Here is a 20,435-nt window from a genome sequence, read left to right on the forward strand (position 1 = left end):
TTATCCACACACTTCTCTGAATCCCCCTGGTAGGATATACACCATGGGTCAGATGCCTACAGGTCAGCCTCACTGGCTGCCTTCCATGCCTCAAATACACCAACATCTTGCCTACCACAGGACCCTTACACGAGCTATGCCCTTTGCCCGGGCTCCTCTTAACTATCCCCTCAGAGAGGCCTTGCCCACTGTCAATCTAAAGGGGGTTGGTGCCTCATTTTCACTGCAACAGGCACACTATGCAGCTGCACCCCGAGGAAGCTGTAACCCCAACATCCACCACAAGGCCTGGCACAAGGGAGAGCAGAGTAAATATTCATTCAGTGGAGGAGCTTAGAGCTAAGAGCCAATGTTCCAAGGGCTGTCTGTGTGTACTGTGGCAGGTGAGGCTTTGGGCCTGCCAGGACCCATGAGTCTGGCCCGGTGAGGAATGCGACCTGCTCTCAGGACTTTCACTGAGGTCTTGGGCCTAAAATCACAGTGTCGTGGGGGGGGGGGGCGAGTTCGGTGATGGGGTGTGAAGCCAAAGGAGAGAGAGAGAATGCCAGGAGGGAAGGTCAGTCCTGACCCGCTACTCCGTTGTGCACTGCACACCTCCCTGCGCTGGGAGCCTGAGGCCCAGCGTCCTCCCCAGGCAGCAGGTTGACAGCGCTGTACCAACAAACCCTGCTGTCGCCCTTCCTTCCCCGCAATCCACACCGATCTGCCCATCCCTCGGCTTCGCTGCGCTGCCATCTAAAGGCACGAGGCTGCTCTGCGCGCTGTCCGAGCCTTCGTCCCGACGAAGACTCCCGCGCACGCGCTGACACACTCCTGGCCGCCTGCAGGTGGTAGCCGGGCTCCTCCATCGCTGCTCCGCTACCCGGGNCGGGGAGGTGGTGGCGGGGGGAGGTCCCAGCGAGCCTCCCGCCACCAGGCGGCGGCGTCAGGAAGCCCAGCGGTCGGACCCCGAGCCCCAGCCAGCCATTCCAAGCCCACAAAGACTGCCGAGCGCCTGCGCGCGGGCCTCCGGAAGTGACGCCCGCGGGAAGTGACGCTACCGGAAGGGGCGCTTGGGGGCGCGCCATGGCCCGGGAGGCGGCGCAGTGGCCGCCAGAGGAGACTCTGTCGCTCTGGAAACGGTAATGGGGTTGGCTCACTGCCAAGTTTCGGGGGCTGGAGCGACTTTGGGGCTACGGGGGCCCTTCCCGCTTCCGGCTCTCAGACGAAAGGACCTTCGGGAGTTGTAGTCTGCGGGGTGGGCGGCACTTGCTTCTGGCGCCGGGTCTCGGTGCGGTGGGAAGGTGGGGGCGAGACCGTGAAGGGGGTGTCCCCGGGAGGAGGGGGTGAGACCCGGAGTGCCCCAACGAAGACCCTCAAGCCCCCATCCCCGGGCACGGACGTGCGGGGTCGGGAGGTCCGCCGGACGTGTGTCGCCCTCAGGGAGCAAGCCCGGCTGAAGGCCCTCGTCGTGGACCGGGACACGGAGGCGTGGCAGCGGGACGCCGCCTTCTTGGGGCTGCAGAGGGTCGGGGGCGTGGACGTGTCCTTTGTGAAGGGCGACAGTATCAGCGCTTGTGCCTCGCTGGTGGTTCTCAGCTACCCTGAGCTCGAGGTAACACCGCGGGGGCGCCCTGCTCTGGCTGGGGCACCGGGACAGGGACCTGTGCCCGCGTAGAACCCTGCTCCTCCTTTTGTAGGATTTCCTGAATAGGTTGGGAAGCCTTTGAAGAGGGAAGGAGGGGAGTAAAAACTGAAAGAGGTTCTGTGAGTTAAAATGTGAATTAACTCCCGTCTTGTCTTCAAGTTGATCACGGACTTGGGCTTCTCATCTCAGTGACCCACAGCAACCACGCCCTGAATTGTCCAAGCTGGAAATCCCTGTCTCCCTAGAGATTCATTCACACCTTCAGTTCTGTCCTGTCCTACGCTAGCTCCATTTTTGCCGCTTCCTCAGTATGCAGGAATCTAGCCCCCTGCCTGCATCCTCATGGCTGCTTCCCTGGCTGGGCCCCTGTTCCCCTTCCTGCAGGTGACAACTAGAAGCTTCACTGGGTTTCCTGCCTTCAGGATTGCCCTCTGCGGCCCCTTCTCCATGCTGCCAGCAGAAAGATTTTCCTGAAAAGTGAACGTGGTCACGCCACCACCTAGTTTACTTAGAACACTTTGGTGCCCGTTCTGTGATCTCATGGAAAATGGGGTTTACTCGCTAATAAGTTTAAAGACCCTTCGGGATCTGACCCAACTGAATGTTAAGCTGTAAGTTCAACTCTCACTAATCTCTGTTCCCCACTCCAGAGTACTTCAGATTCCTCAAACATGCCATTCTCTCTCTGCCTGCCTGACCTTTGCACTGGTGTTTCCTCTCCTGGCTAACCTCTACTCACCTCTCAGGTCCACCAGTAAGCACCCCCCCCCGCAAGACCAGGAGTTACTCAGTACCCTCTCTTTCCCCTTTACGGCACTGCGATGGAATTGGTGGGTCTCTCTACCCTCCCAGAATGTAAACTCCACAGAGATAGGAACCGTATCGTCATGCCCACCAGCTGTAGCCCTGGGCGCCTAGCTCAATGCCTGCCCCATAGAAGACACTCAGAGAGATACGCAAACGAGTCAACAGTATGCCAGTGATTCATCTGTGGTCCGTGGTTCAGGAAGCCCTGACTACAGAAGAGCTTGACAAGGAAACCTTTGCCCTGCAGCTCAGAGGTTTTCCCTCCCTCGTCTGCCTGCTCGCAAAGACTGCGTGTTCCTCCTTTAGTGTCTTTGCGCTTTACTTGGAAGACCCTGTTAGTCAAAACTCAGCAAAAATATACTGAGCACCTGCTGCGTGCTGAGAGCTGGATCTAGGGTGGTCGTGGAAGCAGCGTCCCTGCCCTCACAGGTCCCCTGGGCAGTTTGTAGGATGGCCTCGGGGATAAGGCACAGCTTCAGGAACCAGACTGCCTGGGTCTTTACCTCCCCTCTGCCGCTCCCACTTCACCGGCCTTACCTTCTCACTTCCTCTTTTCTAACTTGAGGACGGTAACACTGCTGATAGCCAGCCCAGTTGTGAGGGATAAATGAGATCATGCATGGAAAGCAGTTAGTTGGCACATGGTAAGCCCTCAAAAAATAAACATTAGCTAGTTTCTTACTTTTCAAGACCCAGTTCACATAGTGCCATCTCTGTTCTTTCCCCTTGCTGCGGGGTTAGCCACCTCTCATCCCTGTCCGTGGTCTCTTTGTCATGCAGTGCTTTTTCTGTTGTAATAGTTAATGGCACTAACCAGGACTTCTCAAGGGTGGGATGAGCCTGTCCCTCTTGTAACCCCGGCACAGAGCGGAGAGCCTGCGGCTTGGATGGACTCAGCGTTCACCGTCCCGTGCTGTGGGAGCTTAGACTAGGAAAGGGTCTTGGGCAGAGTCTGGTGCAGAGGATCCCAAATGCCTGATCACAGGTCTGCCCAGTCAGGCTCCTGGAGGTGTGTATAAATCCCACAGGCAGATCCAGAGACAGAAAGTAAATGCCTGGTTGCCGAGGGCTAGGGAGAGGGATCGATGGGGTGACTGCTAATGTAGGCAAGATTTATTTTGAGGGGGTCATGAAAATGTTCTAGGATCAGGTGGTTGTACTCTGTATATAAAAAACATTGAAGTATGGACTTCAAGTGAACTTAATGGTAGTAAATTCTGTCTCAGTAAATTCTTAAAAATATATATATAAATCCCAGAGCCTTAACTCATTTCTGGAAAGAAAAAAGAATCTCCCAGTGTATGACCTGGAAATCTGCTTCTTTAAACAAGCGTCCCTGTGATCTCGAAGCAGAGCCCAGGTGGGAAGCGCTGGGCTGCCTTCCACGCAGCCAGGAATCCTTTCCTCAGCATCCCTGATGCTCGCAACAGAGCCCATTCCGTGGCTGGACGCCTGGTTAGTGTGTTCTTTTCCACAGGGAGCTGAAGTGTCTGTGACTTCTGCCCGTCGACTGTGCCTCAGGCAGCAAAGCGCAGAACACCTTTCCCGCCTTCCTCCATGTCCACCCTCCCACTGTCTGAAGACCGCTCTGTGTTCTCCCTCTGTCTGCTTCGCTCTGTCCTCAGAGGCTCACTGATGGGACTTCCAGCTTCTTCCCTTGCTCTTGGCTGTCTGGTCTGCCTGCAGTTAGCAGTGTCCGTCTCTACATCAGGCGCCAGAATTGAACTGAGTTCCACCTGAGTTCTGTGGATCTAAATGCACCGAAGAGACAATGTGTAGGGGCCACGTCACCCCCTTAGGTTGAAACCTGCAGATCTTCACAGATTACTGGCCGTCCGGATCATGTTAACACGGCCATTGCACAATTGAGTTTTTTATTTTTCCAGATTTTTAACTTGGAAATGTGTAAACATTGAAACATTAGAAGAATGACACATTGAACACCCGTGTACTCTACTTAGATCCAGCTGTTGCCGACTGATGTCACGTTTTCTGTGCATGCGTGCGTGTGCTGAGGGATCCGCACGTGTCTCCCAGAGGTGGTGACAGCTCACCTGGGAGCACCTCAGCCGGCCTGTCCCCAGAGGGACCTACGTGACAGCAGTCTTCACAGCCCCGTCCGTGTCCTTTCCCCAGTCGCCTCTTGAGCCGGTTTTACCTTCTGATCTGTGAGGGTTGGAAGTGCAGTGCACGCCCACTGCTGCCCTTGGGTCACATGGACTCGGGGCAGGGGTGCCCGTGATGGTGCCTGTTTCCTTTACTCCTATTCTTTCACTCGGATGCTTCTGGAGCTGACTGTTCCAGGTCTGTTTCTCCAAGTCGACAGCTGGCTTTTTGAATGTGTGGGGTCGGATTTCCTTTCTTTCTGAAACGTTTTGTGGATTGAGGCTTTAAGTGTTCTGTTGAGGCACTCAACCCCATCGCCCTGTTTTTCTTTTTTGGTCACGCACCCTGGCTTTTCTGGCTGTCCAGTGTTGTGTTTATGTCCGTCCTGAGTTTTCCGTTTTTGCCTTGTGCTCTCCGTCTGCGCGTAGGGACAGTTCATTTCCCTCCGCCACACGACTGGTCGGCAGTGTTTATTTAACGACCCGTGAGTTTGGGTCACTGCCGTTTGAGTTTGCGCAGACTTCGGTGTGCATCGCAGTCGTGTTCAGACAGGCATCTGGAGGGCCGGGGCTCTGGGTGGCTGGTCGGCTTTCTCAGAGCATGAGGGACGGGTGAGGCGCAGGCGCTCCGGTAAGTGGTGCCCTTTTCTGAGTCCGCGATGGCCAAGCGTGCCCCCCGGCTCTTGATGCTCTTGTTTCTGAAGAACCTCACGCTTCTGGCCTCGTTTTCTTCGCCACAACCCTGCAGGGGCCCCCTGTTTCTCCTCAGAGGCTGCGTCTTCCTGCAAGGCCACTGCTGGCCTCGTGTCCTCCCGTGCCTCTTCCCCCGGGTCCCCACTGGCCGGGACTGCCCACAGGTGTCATTCCATCTGTTCCCCAGTGCCAGCCCTCTGCCCCCAGTCCCCACCCCTCCGTGCCCAGCCCAGATCTGCAGCTGCCTCCGCTGTTCCAGGCTGTGCACTTCCCCGCATAGGTGCACACGGACGGTCATCATAGGCTCTTCCCGGGTCATGACGTGGACATGGTGTCTGCAGAGCTTTATCTGGATCTCTAATTTCTGGAGCTTGTGCGGACAGATTCAGACATAAGCAGCCATGATCCTGTGAGAGCTCAGGTCACATCTGAGCTTCGTGCGGCTCCGTGTTCCAGCCGCTGGGCTCACCATGAATCTGTTTCTCTGCCCTGTCTTCAGATGAGACCCTACCCACTTTGGGTCTTTGGCAGTTGGGTAAGCTTCCTGTGAGTCCGTGATCAGGATGCCGGAGGCACAAGCCCCCACCCTGTGCTCAGGGAGAGCGGCCCCTTCTCTGGGGCACAGGCGCTTCAAGCCCAGCTTCGGGGGTGGGGATGGAAGGTGTGGTTTGGAAGGCCCCGGGGCTCTTTGCTCTGGCAGCCTCAGTCTCTAGACTCTCCTGTCGCTTGGGACCTGTTTTCTCTTTCAGATTGTCTAGCTCTCAGAACCTGCCTGACCTTTTCTGGATTCTTTGAAATCTCTTTTTCATAGAGCCAGGTTTGCCTTTCTTGCAGTTGTAACCCCTGTGAGGACCTGGCCTCTCCTTCCAATGGGGAACAGTGACGTCCTTACTCTGGTGGCACTTCACACACATGCTCTTGGGCTTTGTCTACTCTGAGCCCCCCGACAGCCGGTGTGGGGTGGACAGAGGCCGAGCAGGAGGGCCTGGTGCGCGAGGTGTGTGAGCACCTTTACTCCCTGCCGCTCATTGGCAGGGCGATCACCTTGTCACCGTGCAGTCTCCCCCCAGATAGGCAAGGCTGGTGAGGCGGTGGGGGGGGGGAATGGGGAGGGAGCTGGCCGCACCTCGAGCCCGAAGGGCCACGCCTGCCTGTGACCTGGGTGCCCGGTGACAGGTGGTGTATGAGGACTGCTGCATGGTTAGCCTGACGGCTCCCTACGTGTCGGGCTTCCTGGCCTTCCGAGAGGTGCCCTTCCTGGTGGATGCAGTGCGGCGGCTGCGGGAGAAGGAGCCCCGCCTCGTGCCCCAGGCAGGTACCTTAACTCCAGGGAGAAGGGCCCTCAGTTTCCACCCAGAAGGGAAGGCCTCTGCCAGCCATATCACCCACCGCACGGGGAGACCTCTGAACTCTCTGGAAAGGATGAACTTTTACCTTGAGGAGAGGGATCAGATTTTCTAAAAAACTGCCCCCCCCAGAAAGTGGCAGCTCCACCCCCCTTGCTCCAGGATGCCCTGGCCTGATGGGCAAAGGGCAGTTCAGCTAACTGACTCCCCTGTGGCTCTTCCAGGTCCTCCTCGTGGATGGAAATGGGGTTCTCCACCACCAAGGTAATCCTGCTCCCAAAAGACAGGGCCTAGGAGGGGCAGTTCTGACCTATCTCCTTACGGAGTGGCTGCACTGCCCCGGACCTCCTGCTGCCAGCCTGGCACTGGCCACTCTTTCTTGGGCTTGATTGCATTGTCAGGACCTCACCCAGTAAAGAATCCTACTCTTGTCACCCCCGCCTCTTTCCTGCCCACCCCTGAGGCCTCCCCTAGCACTCTGTACTGGCCCATCTCAGGCCCCCTTGGCCTGTTTGGTCCTGACTGCTGCTCAGCTGGCCTGTCCCACCTCGTCCCACCTCAAGTAGTGACAGGCCCTCAACTGAAACCAGACAGGGGTGCCCATTCCCCACTGACGCTGGGAAACTTGCACCCACCTGGGCACTGGGACGCTGACCCCAGAGAGAGTAACTGAGGGAGAGGGGAGGTTTCACCCTCAGACACAAGCCCGGGGGTGGGGCAGCAGAGGGACCTGGGAAGGCTGGCCCTGGGACCCGTGGGTGCCAGCGTGGGGCCGGGTCGCCAGTCATTGCATACGTACTGCCTGACAGGAGCCCCAAAGATGTGTTGGGAGGGTGACAGAGGCCTGACGGCAGCTGCAAAGGGGAAAAGAGGATGGAAAGTGCCAGAAAGTGGGAGGGGAACCAGTGTGAAGTATCGTGAGCTAATCAGGCCCCTGACCTCGCCAGGGGAAAGGAGGCATCTTCCACCCCAGCCTGACAACTGCGAAATTGGGGCAGAGGGCCACGTCCCAGCTCAGGCTGGCTCTCCCAGTCCTGTCTCCCCAGTCCTCAGTCCATTGACAGGCCTCTGTTTACCTGGGGAGACTTGGGCGGGTTCTGGTCTGTCTCTGTCTCCACACTGTCTCTTGACTGTTTGGCTCACTGCCTCACCAGCCCAGCCTCACTCTCTGCCCCTGTAGGCTTCGGAGTGGCCTGCCACCTCGGCGTCCTCACAGACTTGCCCTGCATTGGGGTGGCCAAAAAACTCTTGCAGGTGGACGGGCTAGAGAACAACGCCCGGCACAAGGAGAAGGTGAGGGGGGCATGCAGGGGGCAACACCTGGCACAAGGAGAGGGCCTTTGGGGGCATGCAGCCTCAGACAACTGCATGGACCTGTCCCGTAGGCACCTCTGGTCCAGCCCTGGCCAGTTTGCATTCTCCTCATCCTGGCTCCCTGGCCCAGAGTGAGAAAGCCCCACCTTTCTCTATGGGTGCCCTGTGTCCCCCGTGGGTTGTGGGTCACGGCGGCAGACGGCCAGTCTGGAGGAGTGCCGTCTGAGCACTCCCAGCCTCCTGGGCACATGCTTGCCTCTCCCATCTCCCCTACCTCTGTGTTGCTGTGGCACCCCATGTAGGGCAAGGGCCTCCAGTTACTGGGGACAGAACATTTGTGAGCCCGTGGGGCCCTCTGTGCTTTTCCCCCACCCCCAGTCCAGGCCCCACAGGCTGGTCCTGCCCAGTCTGCCCAGGGCTCCCTTGCCCCACCTTCTCCCAGTATCTCCCTCCTTTGGCCCCCTCAAAGCTGGCATTGGGAACGTGACACCCCACTCCAGAGGGACCTCGGTCCAGCTCTACCGCCAGATGGCAGACTCCGAGGACAGTGATCACTTCTGTCTCGTTCCTCCGGGCAGACCTGTGTCTGCACAGAACAGTTGGTGGAGTGGACAGGGACCCCAGACCAAACTTGGGTGGCTCCCGAGTCACTCAGTGGACCAATCCCTGCCCCTTAGAAGACTTTGTTGGGTTGAACCAAACATAAATTCCTCACAGGAGAGAGAGTGGAGGAAGTCGTTCTGGCGCATGGGAAGCATCCGTGTGTCTACCAGCCAGGCTGGGTGGGCCCCAGGCCTTCGTTCTAGCCTGGCACCTCCTCCCATCAGCACTGGGGCCTGGGTGGGCTGCTGCCCCTTCTCCAGGCCCCAGATTCCTCTTCCGTATAACAAGGAAGAGAGAACTGAGTTCCAAAGGCTTTGTCAGGGTCAGATGGTGCTGGTGACGGTCTCCTGGACGTCAAGCCCGCACGTGGGATGGCTGTGCACGGGGCCACGAGGCTGCGTGTCTTCGCAAGGGCTGCAGACCATGTGCAGATGTGGGCCCTGCCCTCTCCTTGCCTAGCGGCTGCTTGGACTCCAAAAACAAACAGGCCTGCCCTCTGCCCTCCACGAGAAAAGACTTTGTCCATGTTTTTTCTTCCTGCTTTCCAGATACGACTTCTGCGGGCTGGAGGAGACTCATTTCCTCTGATAGGAGGCTCTGGGACTGTCCTGGGCATGGTGAGTGGCCAGGGGCCTGCACCCCCCGGAGGTGGTACCCACAAACACGCGTGCAGTTGTTCAGGTGCACCAGACCCTGCCCCTCTGGCCCAGGCTGTGCTGAGGGGACCTCTGGGCTGTACTCGCCGCAGCCTGCCCCCGACCTGTTGTCGGTCCTGAAGCCCCCGGGGCTCGTCTCCGCTGTGCTCTGACTTTGCTTTCCTTGTCCTAGGCCCTGAAGAGCCACGACCACAGCAGCAAGCCCCTCTATGTCTCCGTGGGCCACAAGATAAGCCTGGAGGCTGCTGTGCGCCTGACCCAAGGCTGCTGCAGGTTCCGGGTTCCGGAGCCCGTGCGCCAGGTGGGTGGGCGCGTGCACCTCTGCTTTCCCGTCAACACGGGCACCTGTGGAAGGGCCCTGGGGGGGAGGAGGGGGGCCGGAGCTCAGCCTTGGGCCCTGCCCTGCCTGGGCCCTGGGGTCCGCTGTGCTCCTGCAGGCAGCTTCAGCCTCCTACACCCCATACTGGGGTCACCGGGGGCATCAGCTGATGTCAGCTCGGGTGGCAGAGTGGCCCGCCAACCCTCCCGCCCAGCCCCTCAGTGCCTGACCTGCCCAGCTGGCCTGGGAGGGAGCCCCCATCCTCTGCTGGGGAGGCCCCTGCGGGGCTGCAGGCCGTGCTGAGGAAGGCATGTGCTGGACCAGTCATCAGTTAGGAGACTGCAGGATGTGGCCGGGCCAGGCCCCCAGCACCTAAATCGGCGACAGTGGGGGTGGGAGGAGCAGAACTTTGGGGAACAGGTTGGCTTGGCTGAGAAAAAACTCAGCCTGTAGGAGATAGAGCTGAGCGCAGGCTGCCTGTGGGCCTGCACTGGAGGACTCGGTGGTGACGGGGCATCACCAGTCATGGGTAGGTGTGTGTCCTGGGGAAGCCTGCGGAATGAGCACCTGTAAGAAGCCATCCTCAGGGAGAGACCAGCCAGAGGAGGGGGAAAGCAGTCGAGGCTCAAGGACCCACATTTGTAAAGGCCCTGGGGTGGGAATGAATGCGATGCCAGCAGAGGAAGGTGTGGCCAGAGCCAGGGCCGCAGTGGCACAAGCCCTTGAGCAAGGCTTCCCCACAGGGACGTGGGTGTGAGTCACAAGCAGCGGCTCTGTGGGCAGCTCACAGGAGCTGAGGGAGCCCGTCTGGACAAGAGGTGCTGGCTTGTACTGTCCAGCCCTGGAGCCCAAGTTCCTGGCTCAGTGCTGCTGTAGGACAGGAGGACAAAGTGCCTGGAAACCTCCCTGGAACCTGCTGCTTCCCCCGTCTCCCCATGACCTGTACTGGGTCAGCTTGAGGGGACTGGGCCCAGGGGCCCCAGCCATACTGTTGAGAGCCGGTCCACACAGCTAAGCACGCTGGTGACCCCATGGCTGTGCCTCCCTGGCCCAGGGAGCCTTGCCCCCCCTGCTGCTGGCGGCCACCACCACCTCCTAGGGACCTGGGACCTTCCCTGGCTGCGGGTGCACAGGGTGGCCTGCAGGTGGCAGCAGCAGCCCGCGTATGGCTGTGGCTTCCCGCCCCTGGTGCCCCGCGGCTCGGGACTGTGAAGAGCTGGGCCTCTAGGGGGCGCCTCCGGGGTCCCACTCTGGCCAGAGCCACCCCCCCAATCCCTCAGGTCTGCCCGGATCCTCCATTCCAGTGACTTGGCAGAACCTTTTGGCAACACTTCTCTGGGGAGGGGGGGTCGTAGCCAGTGCGAGCCGGGGAGACAGGCCAGCAGCCGGGCTGGGGAGGACCGTCCGAGAACAGGGCTGGAACAGAAGCACTAAGGCTACGGAAGCACAGGCCACAAAGCCGGCGAGGGCCAAGTGGCTCCCCTGGACCCCCGGGAACAACCCAGGGCCTCCCGCTCAGCCTGTTGCCTCCAGCCCTTCAGGGACTGCCATTGTGTCACCCACGAGGCTGTGGCTCCTTGTCCCGAAGGCTGGGCTTGTGACAGCCTGGTGTTAGCTCTGCAGCTTTCTCCGGGAAGCCAGAGTGTTGCACCAGGCTGTTGTGGGGGTGGGGGCTTGTCTAGAGGCCACCCCCCTCACGTGAGCCACCCTCTCCTCAGGCTGACATCCGCTCTCGAGACTACATCCGCAGGACCCTGGGAGTCCCTGGGCCACCTGCACCGGGGCAGGAGAGGTGAGTGCTGGGGGCACTCACTGGCGGTGGCGACAGTGTGGGGCCGATCGTGGTGGTGCGGCCTCCCTGCGGGGCTGGGCGGAGGATGCGGAGTCCCTGGAGGGATGGCAGAGCTGAGGCAGCGGGATGTGGGCTGACTCCAGTGCGGTGGGAATTCCTGAAGCCCCCCAGGGCTGCCCCCACCTGCCTTGTCCACTACCTGTGCAGTGCTGAGGCGTGGCTCCACAGGAAGGGCGTGGGGGTCAGATGGACCTGGTCCTCATCCTGGGCCTGCACGAGCTGCTACGGCCGTGACACTCTCCAGGCCTCAGTTTCCTTATCTGCATGCCAGACACAGTCATTCTTGTCCTGGTAGGTTCTGGTGGGAGAGCCTGGCACAGATGGTCACAGCCAGCTGTGGCTGGTTATTTAACTGTGACAGCACCTTGCTGGAAAAAGGACGAGCTCCTTTTTCCTCTTCAGTCCAGGGCTGTCCTAGGCCCAGCTAAGCTGTTTTGAGAATGGGGAGTCCCCCCGAGCTCTCCCAGGGGTCGGGGCTGGCCAGCTGGAGTGCCCGAGGCCCTTGACCGGCAGGGTCTGCCCCTTCTCAAATCAGCAACAGCTTCCAGTCACCAGCTGGGGAGCAAGGGGTACTCCGGGCCAGCTCTGCGTTTGATGCTGCCCCTTCTCGATGTCATTACCAGGAGCCAGAAGGTACAGAGGCCAAAGGTGTGCCCCAAGGAAGGTTCAGAAGAGCCTGAGGGTGAGGGCAGGCCCCCTGAGGCCCATAGCTGAGGCCCCAAGACACACCAGAAAGGCCAGCAGCGGCAGTGGAGGAGCTGAGCTGGACACGGTGGAGCGCTCGGGCTGCCTGCCTTCCCGCGCCTGCCTGAAGTAGTGACTGGGGGTACGGCACCCCCCCCCAGCCGCAGGTAGAGCACCCAGGCCCCAGCACACGCGGGCAGCGCAATCCACGGGGACGGCAGTGGGCTTGGCCCCGCTGGGGTGGGCCCGGGCGACTGCCCCTCCTGCTCCGAGGTCTCAGTCACGAGGCTGTCAAGAGCTCTGCAGGGGACAGATCTCATACCACAGAGCGCCAGACCCGCAAGGAGCCTGGTGTTGCTTTCCTTGGAACACGGGAAGGGCCTTCAGGGTTCATGGGGAGCTTTTGGTGTGTGGTTTTGTTTTTTTTTCCTAAAAGTGCCCAGGTGGGCTTAAGACTGCCAGACTACGTGTCCGTCCCCTGCTGCTCGTCCGTCTGTCCCTTTAGCACACCCACAGCTGCTTTTCTTGCTTTTGTGTTTGTTTTTAAACCAGCGGTGCCCCTCATCTCCACCCTTGGCCATTCAGCCATACTGAGTGGCCTCTGCCCTGATCCTGGAGGGTGCAAGCTGGGGTGGCCAGGCCTGGTCCCTGGCTGCCCTGCCCGTCTGCCAGCACACTCGGGGATTGGGAGACCCACGGGACGCTCTGGTCACCAGAGGACCAGCACTGGTATCCGAGGGGAGGGGTGTCAGGCCCTGCCGCCCTGGCTAGGGGCTGTGAGGCTGGGCAGCCCTGTCTGGGAAGCCAGTTGAGGCACGTTCCCTCTGGGTTGGAGTGCTGTGAGCCTTCCCCTGCTGCTGCCCGCCGGGCGCCCTCCCCTGCCAGCCTCCTTACCACAGACTCAGCCTCCACTGCAGGGACGTGGCGTGTCCCTGTCCTGGCTGCTTGTCTTGGTGAGGGCTGCAAGTCCCAGCTTGCAGGGGCCATGCCCCTTGCCCGCAGCCACCAGGCCCCTGCGTGCCAGCTCGCCCCCAGGCTGCCTACACACTCTGGCATTTACTGAAAATGTGATTTTAAGAGGCCTTTCTTGCCATTCATAGTATTTTTCAAAGTGCTGGTTGGCACAGTTGGGACGGCCCTGGGTCTCAGCACTCCCCGCCCCACCATCTTCCATTTGTGAGAAGTGAGCTCTTCTCTGGGGCCCAGACCCCTGGGAGAAACGAGGGGGGACAGTGAGCAAGACAGGCTGCTGGCCCCCTTCCCCTCCTGCTCTGACGGTGCTCCTGAGGCCCCCTTACAAGGCCGGGTGGCTGGGGGGAGGCTCCGCATTGGGCTTCCCCACTTGATGGTAGCAGCCCCTATTTGGGACATCTCAGTAGGAAGCAGGATCGCCCCAGGACAGGTGGGGCTGTGGGTTGCCACCAAGATGCTTAGGGGCTCTCCTCCATGGCCTAGTGAGGAGAGCAGGTTCCAGCATGTTCCATAGGTGCCTTTGAGGGGACCCCTGTATGTGGGAAGGAACAAGCCAGATTCTATCCTCCTGTCCACTCCTGCTGCCTCCCCGATGTCTCAACCCAGCTTCCGTTCCTCCCAGTCCTGGGAGTGGGACTCCCCAGAGCTGGGGTGCACAGGGAGCCTCGGCTGCCCTCCGTGGGATCCCAGGATCCTGGTGCTGTGCCTGTGACTTCACACCCTGCACCCCAGCATCATGAAAGTGACTTTCAGCTCACCTCTGCCCGAGGTGGCCCAGTTCTCCCTGCTTTGGGACCGAGACACAAGGCTGTCCCTTGGGAAAGCGCAACACAGCACCTGCTGGAGCTCCGAGGCTATGACTTCGCACCTGGAGCTGCTTTCTCCCCGGGGTTATAAGCGCCCCAGCTTGGGTAGGTTAAGTAGGAGAATACCTGTAGTCTTTCGCTCAGTGGTGGACACAGTTCCCCATAAACAAACACAGGTGGGAGGGGCAGCCAGCGCCCCACACCTGTCCCATGTAGTCCTGCCTGAGGTTTGAGGGGCACGGAGGTCCCTGGGCATAAGCAGACCTGGGCAGGGCTCCTCCAGGGCAGGGTCACACCTCTGCGAAGCCCAGCCATGGTCCTGGAGGCTCTGATGGGGGCAGGGCAAGAACCGGCTGCGGCGTACCCTGGAGCTGGGACTTGGGCACCTTGCCTTCCGTCCGCAGACCCAGCGAGGCCTGGACGAGACCTGTTTTCTGGGAGAAGGAGGGTCTGAGGCAGGCCGGGGAGCTGGCAATGGAGTGGTGGCCTTGCCCCAGAGAAGGGCATGGGGGGTCTGAGCAGAGGGTTGCTGGCTCCATGTGCCCCCAGCAGTGCCCAGTTTCCGCCCCTGCCCTGTGGTCTGTGGCTGAGGGAAACTAGCCCTTGGCAGGGGCTCCAGATAACTGCTGCTTCATCCCACCACCCTCTGTTCCAAGGGCATGCAGACACTCGGGACACTGTGCCAGGGTGGCCAGGCTGCAGGAGACTCCACGTCAGTCTGCTGCCCAAGCAGGTCTCACTCCCACCACCGCCCCCAGAGCTCTCAGCCCACGCTACCTGGCACTGCACACCACCGCTCTCTTGTCCAAGTCCAGGCCTTTCCCTGCCCAGGGTGCATCAGGACCAGGGTGGGGGGTGTCAGGAGAGACAGAGTTTAAGGTGGGGCCCATGGAGGCCAGGATAGATGGCCGTCTGCTGCAAGGTTGTGCTAACAACTCCAGTGGGAAGGAAAAAACAGGAAGGAAAAGGAGTCCCCATCTCCTCCCAGCCTCTCATGCCATCCCAGGCCCCCAGAACGCAAGTCCTGTGAGAACTGCACAGGCAGGACCAGTCCTCCCAGGTCCAGACCGTGCCTTATGCATCCCCCACCCGTGCGGACAGGAGAGCTGCCCTGGGGCTGGGGGCTTGGCACCAGGTCGCAGCAGCAACCCCTGGGGCCCCACCTCTCTAAGGGGTGCAGGCAGATGGCCCTGGCTTCCTACTGGGGTGGGAGGGGGGCTCTGCCACAGTGGGGTCCCCATCCCCCTCATTTCCTCCCCCTTCTCAGTGAAGAGCAGGCCAGAGCCTGGAGAGAAGTTTGCAGACAACTTACCCAGGTAGTTTTGTTTTGAAATTAAAGTCCCATCACAAAAACTGCCATTTTAAGCGGGTTTTTTTAAGTGTACAATTCAGTGGTTTTTAGTACATTCAGGATCTTTTGCCATCGGGACTACTGTCTAGTTCTTGAGCGGCTTCGTCACCCCAGAGGGAACCCACTCCCTGTGAACAGTCACTCCCCCTGCCCTGGCAGCTCTGGGCGCCAGAATCCATACAGTCACGCTGTGGCCTTTGTGTCTAGCTGCTCTCACATCTCTGGCTCCACGTTCTGAGCACAGGGTTTTCACGGTCCCTCCGCTGTGCTGCGCCAAGCCATGCCGCTGTGGCTGGCCCAGCGCGACTCCGTTGTCCAGCCAGAGCGCGTGTCGCGGACGCCCGCCCACCGTGGGGGATTTGACCCGTTCCTCTTCGTGCCTATTATGTGTACACGGCCAAGCACACGGGCAGACAGGTGTCTCCTGTCCTCCCACGTGTATACCGAGGAGGGCCGTCTCTGGGTCCTGTGGCGGCTGGCTGTGTGTTTACCTTCTGGGAAAGAGCCATGCTGTTTTGCTGCTGCTTTCCACGTGCTCCCCAGCAAGGCGGGGCTCCCGTGTCTCCCCGGCTGCTCCGATTCTGGCCACCCTGGGGGTGTGATGTGCATTTCCCTAATGACGGAGGACGCTGAGCACCTTTTCGTGTGATCCTTGGCCATTTGTCTGTAGAAATCCTTTGCCCTTTTTGAAATGGGGTTGTCATGTCGTTGTGGAGCTGTGAGCGTTCTCTCTGTGCTCTGTATTCCAGACCCCTCTCGGTTACGTAACTCACACATGGGCTCCCGCTGCTCTGTGGGCTGTCTTTTCACTCCCTGGATAGTGTTCTTTGTGCGTGAAAGCTGTTGAGTTTGATGAAGTCCAACGTGTCTGTTGCTCATCTGTTGCTTGTGCGTCTGGTGTCGTATTGAAGAAACCATGGCCTAATCCAGGGTCATGGACGCTTCCTCCAAGAGAGTTACGGTTTTAGCTCCTACATTTACATCTCTGACCCGCTTTGAGTTCCTGTTTATGTGTGGCTCTTCTGGGTCCCTGGCAGTTAGGCTGAGTTTTAGGACCATTTTGTCCATTTCCGCAAAAGGCAGTTGGACTTCGATGGGCACTGTGCTGACCGACTCGGGGAGCACTGCCCCCTAGTGGTGCTCGGTCTTGCCTGCGCTTGTGCGTGGGCGTCTCTTCCTTTCCTTTTTCGTGAACTTCTGTCCATATCATTGTGTGGTTTTCAGTGTACAAGTCTTTTTTGGAGAGGGAGAGAGAGGGGTGGGAGGGGCAGAGGGAGAGAGGATCTCAAGCAGGCTCCACACCCAGCACGGAGCCTGATGCGGGGCTTGACCTCACAACCCTGAGATCGTGACCTGAGCCAAAATCAAGAGTCAGATACTTAACCAACTGAGCCACCCGGGCTCCCCTTCAGTGTACACGTCTTACCCTTCCTTTGGTTAAATTTATTCCTAAGTATCCGTTCTTTTTGATGCTATTATAAATGGAATTGTTTTATTAACTTCATTTTTGGATTGTTCATTGCTAGCTCTGAGTGCGTGTGTGTGCATGTGTGCGCACACCTTCTCAGGGCGTTGTCCATGTAAGGTCGTGTCGGGTGCAAATAGACATAGTTTTACTTTTCCCTCTTCCTTTCCAGTCTGAGCGCCTTTCTGTCCCTCCCTTGCCTGATTGTCTGGCTAGGACTTCCGGTAGGACATTGACAACCAGTGGCGAGCACAGACGTCCTTGTCCTGCTCCTGATTTGAAGAAGAGCGCTCTCAGTCCCCAATGAGGACAGTGTGGGCTGCAGGCTCTTCACGGACGCCCTTTTCAGGCTGAGGAAGCTCGCTTCTGTTCCCAGTCTCTCTGTGTCTTTATCACAAACGGGCTTGTGTTTGTCCAGCTCTCTCTGTGTCTATCGAAATGATCGTTTCCCTTCACTCTGTAATGTGCTGTGTCACATGGGTTGATTTTGAGCCACTCTGCATTTCTGGGATGAATTGCACTTGGTCGTGCTGTATAATCCTTGTATTATGCTGCTGGATTTGATCTGCTGGTATTTTGTTGAGGACTTCTAGATCGATATTCCTCAGGGTTATTGGTCTGTAGTTTTCTCATGGTGTCTTTGTCTGGTTTGGTATCAGGGTAATGCTGGCCTCCAGGAAGAGAACCCGCAGCAGTGTAGGGTGCCATGGGCTCCTCAGCCCTTTCACTGGCCAACCAAGACACGGAGCGCAAGTCAGAGAAGCAGCAAAGAGATAGTGGGTTTTGGCAGTTTGTTGAGAACCCGCCCACCCCGGGGATGCGGGCGTGGATACAGCCAGGGCTTTTCAGAGGGGGCTGGGCTTAGGGGAATGGGGTGCAGGGGTCAGACGTGGGCCAGGGTGGGAGTTCGGGGAGGGGGACGGTGGCTGAGAGCTGTCCACGGAGGCAGGTGGAGGGGCTGAGGTGGGGACCTGCCAGCCAGGGTCATTCGCAGGAGACCTAGAAAGCATCAGGCATGGGTATGGGGAGGGAGCTTCAGGGGGGCATGCCTTGCCCACTCCACCCCCACCCCAGGAGCTCGGCTCTGTCGCCCCAGGGTAGAAGGGCGTGTGGGGGCCCTGAGTTGGTGGTGTCTCAGCTCCTTCCCACAGAACCTTAAAAATAGGGCCGAGATGATGTCCATCTTCACAGACCACAGCCTGCCCCAGAGCCAAGAATAAGTCTTGAGACACTCAATAATTCAAGTCGGATCCAAATAGATCTTCCTGTTAACCCAGCAGCCTCTGCGCCCTTTCCCTAGGTCCCCACCCTTCCCAAGGGCTGGGAGTGAGAGGCTCCCATGAGGTGGGTTGGCCTGGCCATTGCAGGTCACACTTGGGCCCCTTGGTTCTCCCCATCTCGGGGACCCCAGCCTGTGCACCATCCTCTCTCTCGGCCCATTCAGGAATGGGGGACACCCAGGGCTGGGAGTGGCCCTTCTTGATCAGGCCAAATCCAGGCCTCGGGGGAGGCCTGGCCATGGTCCTAACTGTCCCAAGGACCCCCCTCCCCCACCCCTACTCTCTGGCTACAGGCATTTTCCCGTTTGAGTCTGGTTTATAGCCAGTCTCCTCAGCACCTTCAACCATCCCTCACTCCTCCCCCTAGGCCCCTGGGGTCCCAACTTTACAGGGCCTGAAGGCCACCTGGGCTCCAGTCACTGATGTGCATGCACCCCTGAGGGTCTCTTTTCCTGCCTCTTCCTGGATGGGTCCTGAAGGGGCTTGACCTAGGCCTTCAGGGCCGAGTGGGAACAGCTGGGAACAAGGAGCCAGAGTCCTGAATTCCAGCCCAAGGCCTCTGTACCCGCTGTGGGAGGGGGAGTTCCTCAGGGACCTGGCCCACCCCCTCCAGGTTTGTTGCAGCCCCAGCAGTCCCTGCTGCACTGCCCTGGCTGGGCCCTGCATGGAGTTTTACCAAATTATTAATTAAAGGCACAGGCATGCGGCAGCGCTGACATCCAAATGAATAGCACGCTGGGTAATTAGGCAAGGTGTCATGGAAATGATGGAGCACAGCCCACTATCCCCAATTCACCTCCCCAGGAAGTAGGAGCAGCTTCTGGCACCTTCCTACTGCCATAGGCGGCACTGGGGGCAGGGACAGCTGTTGCTTGGGAACAGGGCTCGGCCCCCCTCTGTCTGATTCTTCCCCACCCAACAGGCAGAAGAATGGGGAAGGGGACAGTGAAGATGGGCTCACTGTGCAAGATAGACAGACAAGCAGACCTAGAGCAACGCAGAGGGAGGGAACATGGGGGAAGCCAGCAGAGGGCCACGGTGGGGCAGAGGAGGAAGACCTAGGCCAGACTCCAGGACGTAGGGGAGGGACTGCCCATGAGATCCAGGCAGCTCCCTAACCCTTCCCTGGGATTCCTGGGAGTTTGTTCACACACACACTTTCCTTCCACCCATCTTCTCAGTTTGGCTGAATCCTAATTCAATGTGTGCATTATTTCTCTGCTCCCACTACGCACAGCTGAGTAACCCATCTCCCTTCTTATAGAACCTCTTGTTTTTCCTGGACTTAATAACTGCCTCATGTTTTGGGTTTGGTTTGTGTACCTATTACTTATTCATCCCCAAACCATGCAACAAAAATAAAAATGTCTTTTTTGGTACGTGAAGAACATCAGGCCATCTCTGAATTTGTTTTTTCTTGGAGCCTGTGGTCACCAGCCTCCACGACGTCTCCCAGCGATCCACGTGTCCTGTGGCTTGTGTGGTGCTCTGGCCGTGTCGATCGTTGGGACTTCAGTCGTGGTGGGTCTCTCTCCCTCTCATCATTCACGTGGAGGGGGGCAGCTGTCACGTCAGAAGCCGCTCTATGTAGGCCGCGTGGCTAGGAAGTGAGCCCACCTGCCGCTTCTAAGTGCACCCTGCAGCCCTGGTCAGGCTTTCCGTGTCCACAGTCCGGCTGGCATCCTGAGCACACCCTCCTGAGAGATTTTGGACCAGAACCCACTAGCCAGTCTGCTCCCAGGTTCCGATCCCTCCGAAACTGTGAGATAACAGAGCCTTGTTCTGGGATCATTTATTACGCAGCCGCAGACAGCTGACTCCCAGCCGTTCCTCCCATGCCCGCCCTTCTCGGTTGCCTTGTACACTGGCTGCACATCCATCACCAGGGACCGCTGTCTACCCTCGTCTCCTGTCGACTCCCCGCTTCGTGGGCTCCACGCAGCCCTTTGCTTGGGTCTGCTCCCTGCGAGGAGTGGCGCGCGGCGTCCAGCGGCTCCTCGAGAGCCACAGCCCCGAAACCTGTGTGCCTTCTGGCCTTCCATCAGGGAGTCCTGGGAAGGTGGCTGAGTTTTTGTTTCTAAGATGCAAGGACACCATGATGACTTTCGGGTGTCTGTCACCTGCACTGCCTCATTTCCTGGTCTGTGAACCTCTGGAACTATCGAGGGCCCGCCGTTCCCTCCTCTGTCCCTGCTGTGCTGTGGGCCACGAGGCCACCGCTGTCTGCGGTGCTGAAGCTGATGCTGGGGTGCCGGCCTGCGCTGCCGACCCGGATGCTCAGGGAGCCTTTGCCCTGCTTACGTTCCTCTCTCACCCTGCTTCCCTCCTCCTGAGGGCAGGTGCTGTTCTGTCCTGGAGAATCCCTTTCCCTGCCCGCCCTGGCCCTCTGTCCAGGCCTCCCCTTCCTGCCCAGGTGCTCCTCTGTGCTCTTGTGATCAGACCCCACACAGGGTCTACAGATGGGCTCGAATCCTGGGGCAAGAGCCTGTAGGGTGCTCAAGCGGAGGCCCCTCCAGATTGCGTGTGACAGGAACCAACAAGAACCACCGTAAACA

The 20,435-nt window shown here is 59.0% G+C and overlaps 1 protein-coding gene across 3 annotated transcripts; it reads left to right on the forward strand.

The window, feature by feature from the left end:
* The first annotated feature begins 990 nt into the window (after positions 1-990).
* Positions 991-19,270, forward strand: ENDOV (endonuclease V). 3 transcript variants are annotated; one of them, XR_004619475.1, is made up of 9 exons: positions 991-1,121; positions 1,423-1,594; positions 6,409-6,547; positions 6,803-6,842; positions 7,759-7,871; positions 9,044-9,112; positions 9,324-9,452; positions 11,189-11,262; positions 11,946-12,012. XR_004619475.1 is itself a non-coding variant. In XM_019802364.2 (9 exons), the coding sequence occupies exons 1-9, from the start codon at positions 1,066-1,068 to the stop codon at positions 12,034-12,036; spliced, it is 879 nt and encodes a 292-aa protein (XP_019657923.1). In that variant the 5' UTR covers positions 991-1,065; the 3' UTR covers positions 12,037-19,270. The 3 variants fall into 3 exon arrangements, 2 of the variants coding, with proteins under 2 accessions (XP_019657923.1, XP_019657924.1); XM_019802364.2 differs by having other exon boundaries at positions 6,409-6,543; positions 11,946-19,270; XM_019802365.2 differs by lacking the exon at positions 6,409-6,547 and having other exon boundaries at positions 11,946-19,270.
* Positions 19,271-20,435: the final 1,165 nt, after the last annotated feature.

The sequence above is a fragment of the Ailuropoda melanoleuca genome, chromosome 13, assembly GCF_002007445.2.
Source record: "Ailuropoda melanoleuca isolate Jingjing chromosome 13, ASM200744v2, whole genome shotgun sequence".
In the NCBI taxonomy this organism is placed as follows: Eukaryota; Metazoa; Chordata; class Mammalia; order Carnivora; family Ursidae; genus Ailuropoda; species Ailuropoda melanoleuca.

Bases quoted from the DNA above. Each gene is read 5' to 3' on its own strand.
- ENDOV (XM_019802364.2), top strand. From the start codon at position 1,066: ATGGCCCGGGAGGCGGCGCAGTGGCCGCCAGAGGAGACTCTGTCGCTC. The intron at 7,872-9,043 runs GTGAGGGGGGCA...CCTGCTTTCCAG, and splicing joins ACGCCCGGCACAAGGAGAAG to ATACGACTTCTGCGGGCTGG. The intron at 11,263-11,945 runs GTGAGTGCTGGG...TGTCATTACCAG, and splicing joins CCTGCACCGGGGCAGGAGAG to GAGCCAGAAGGTACAGAGGC.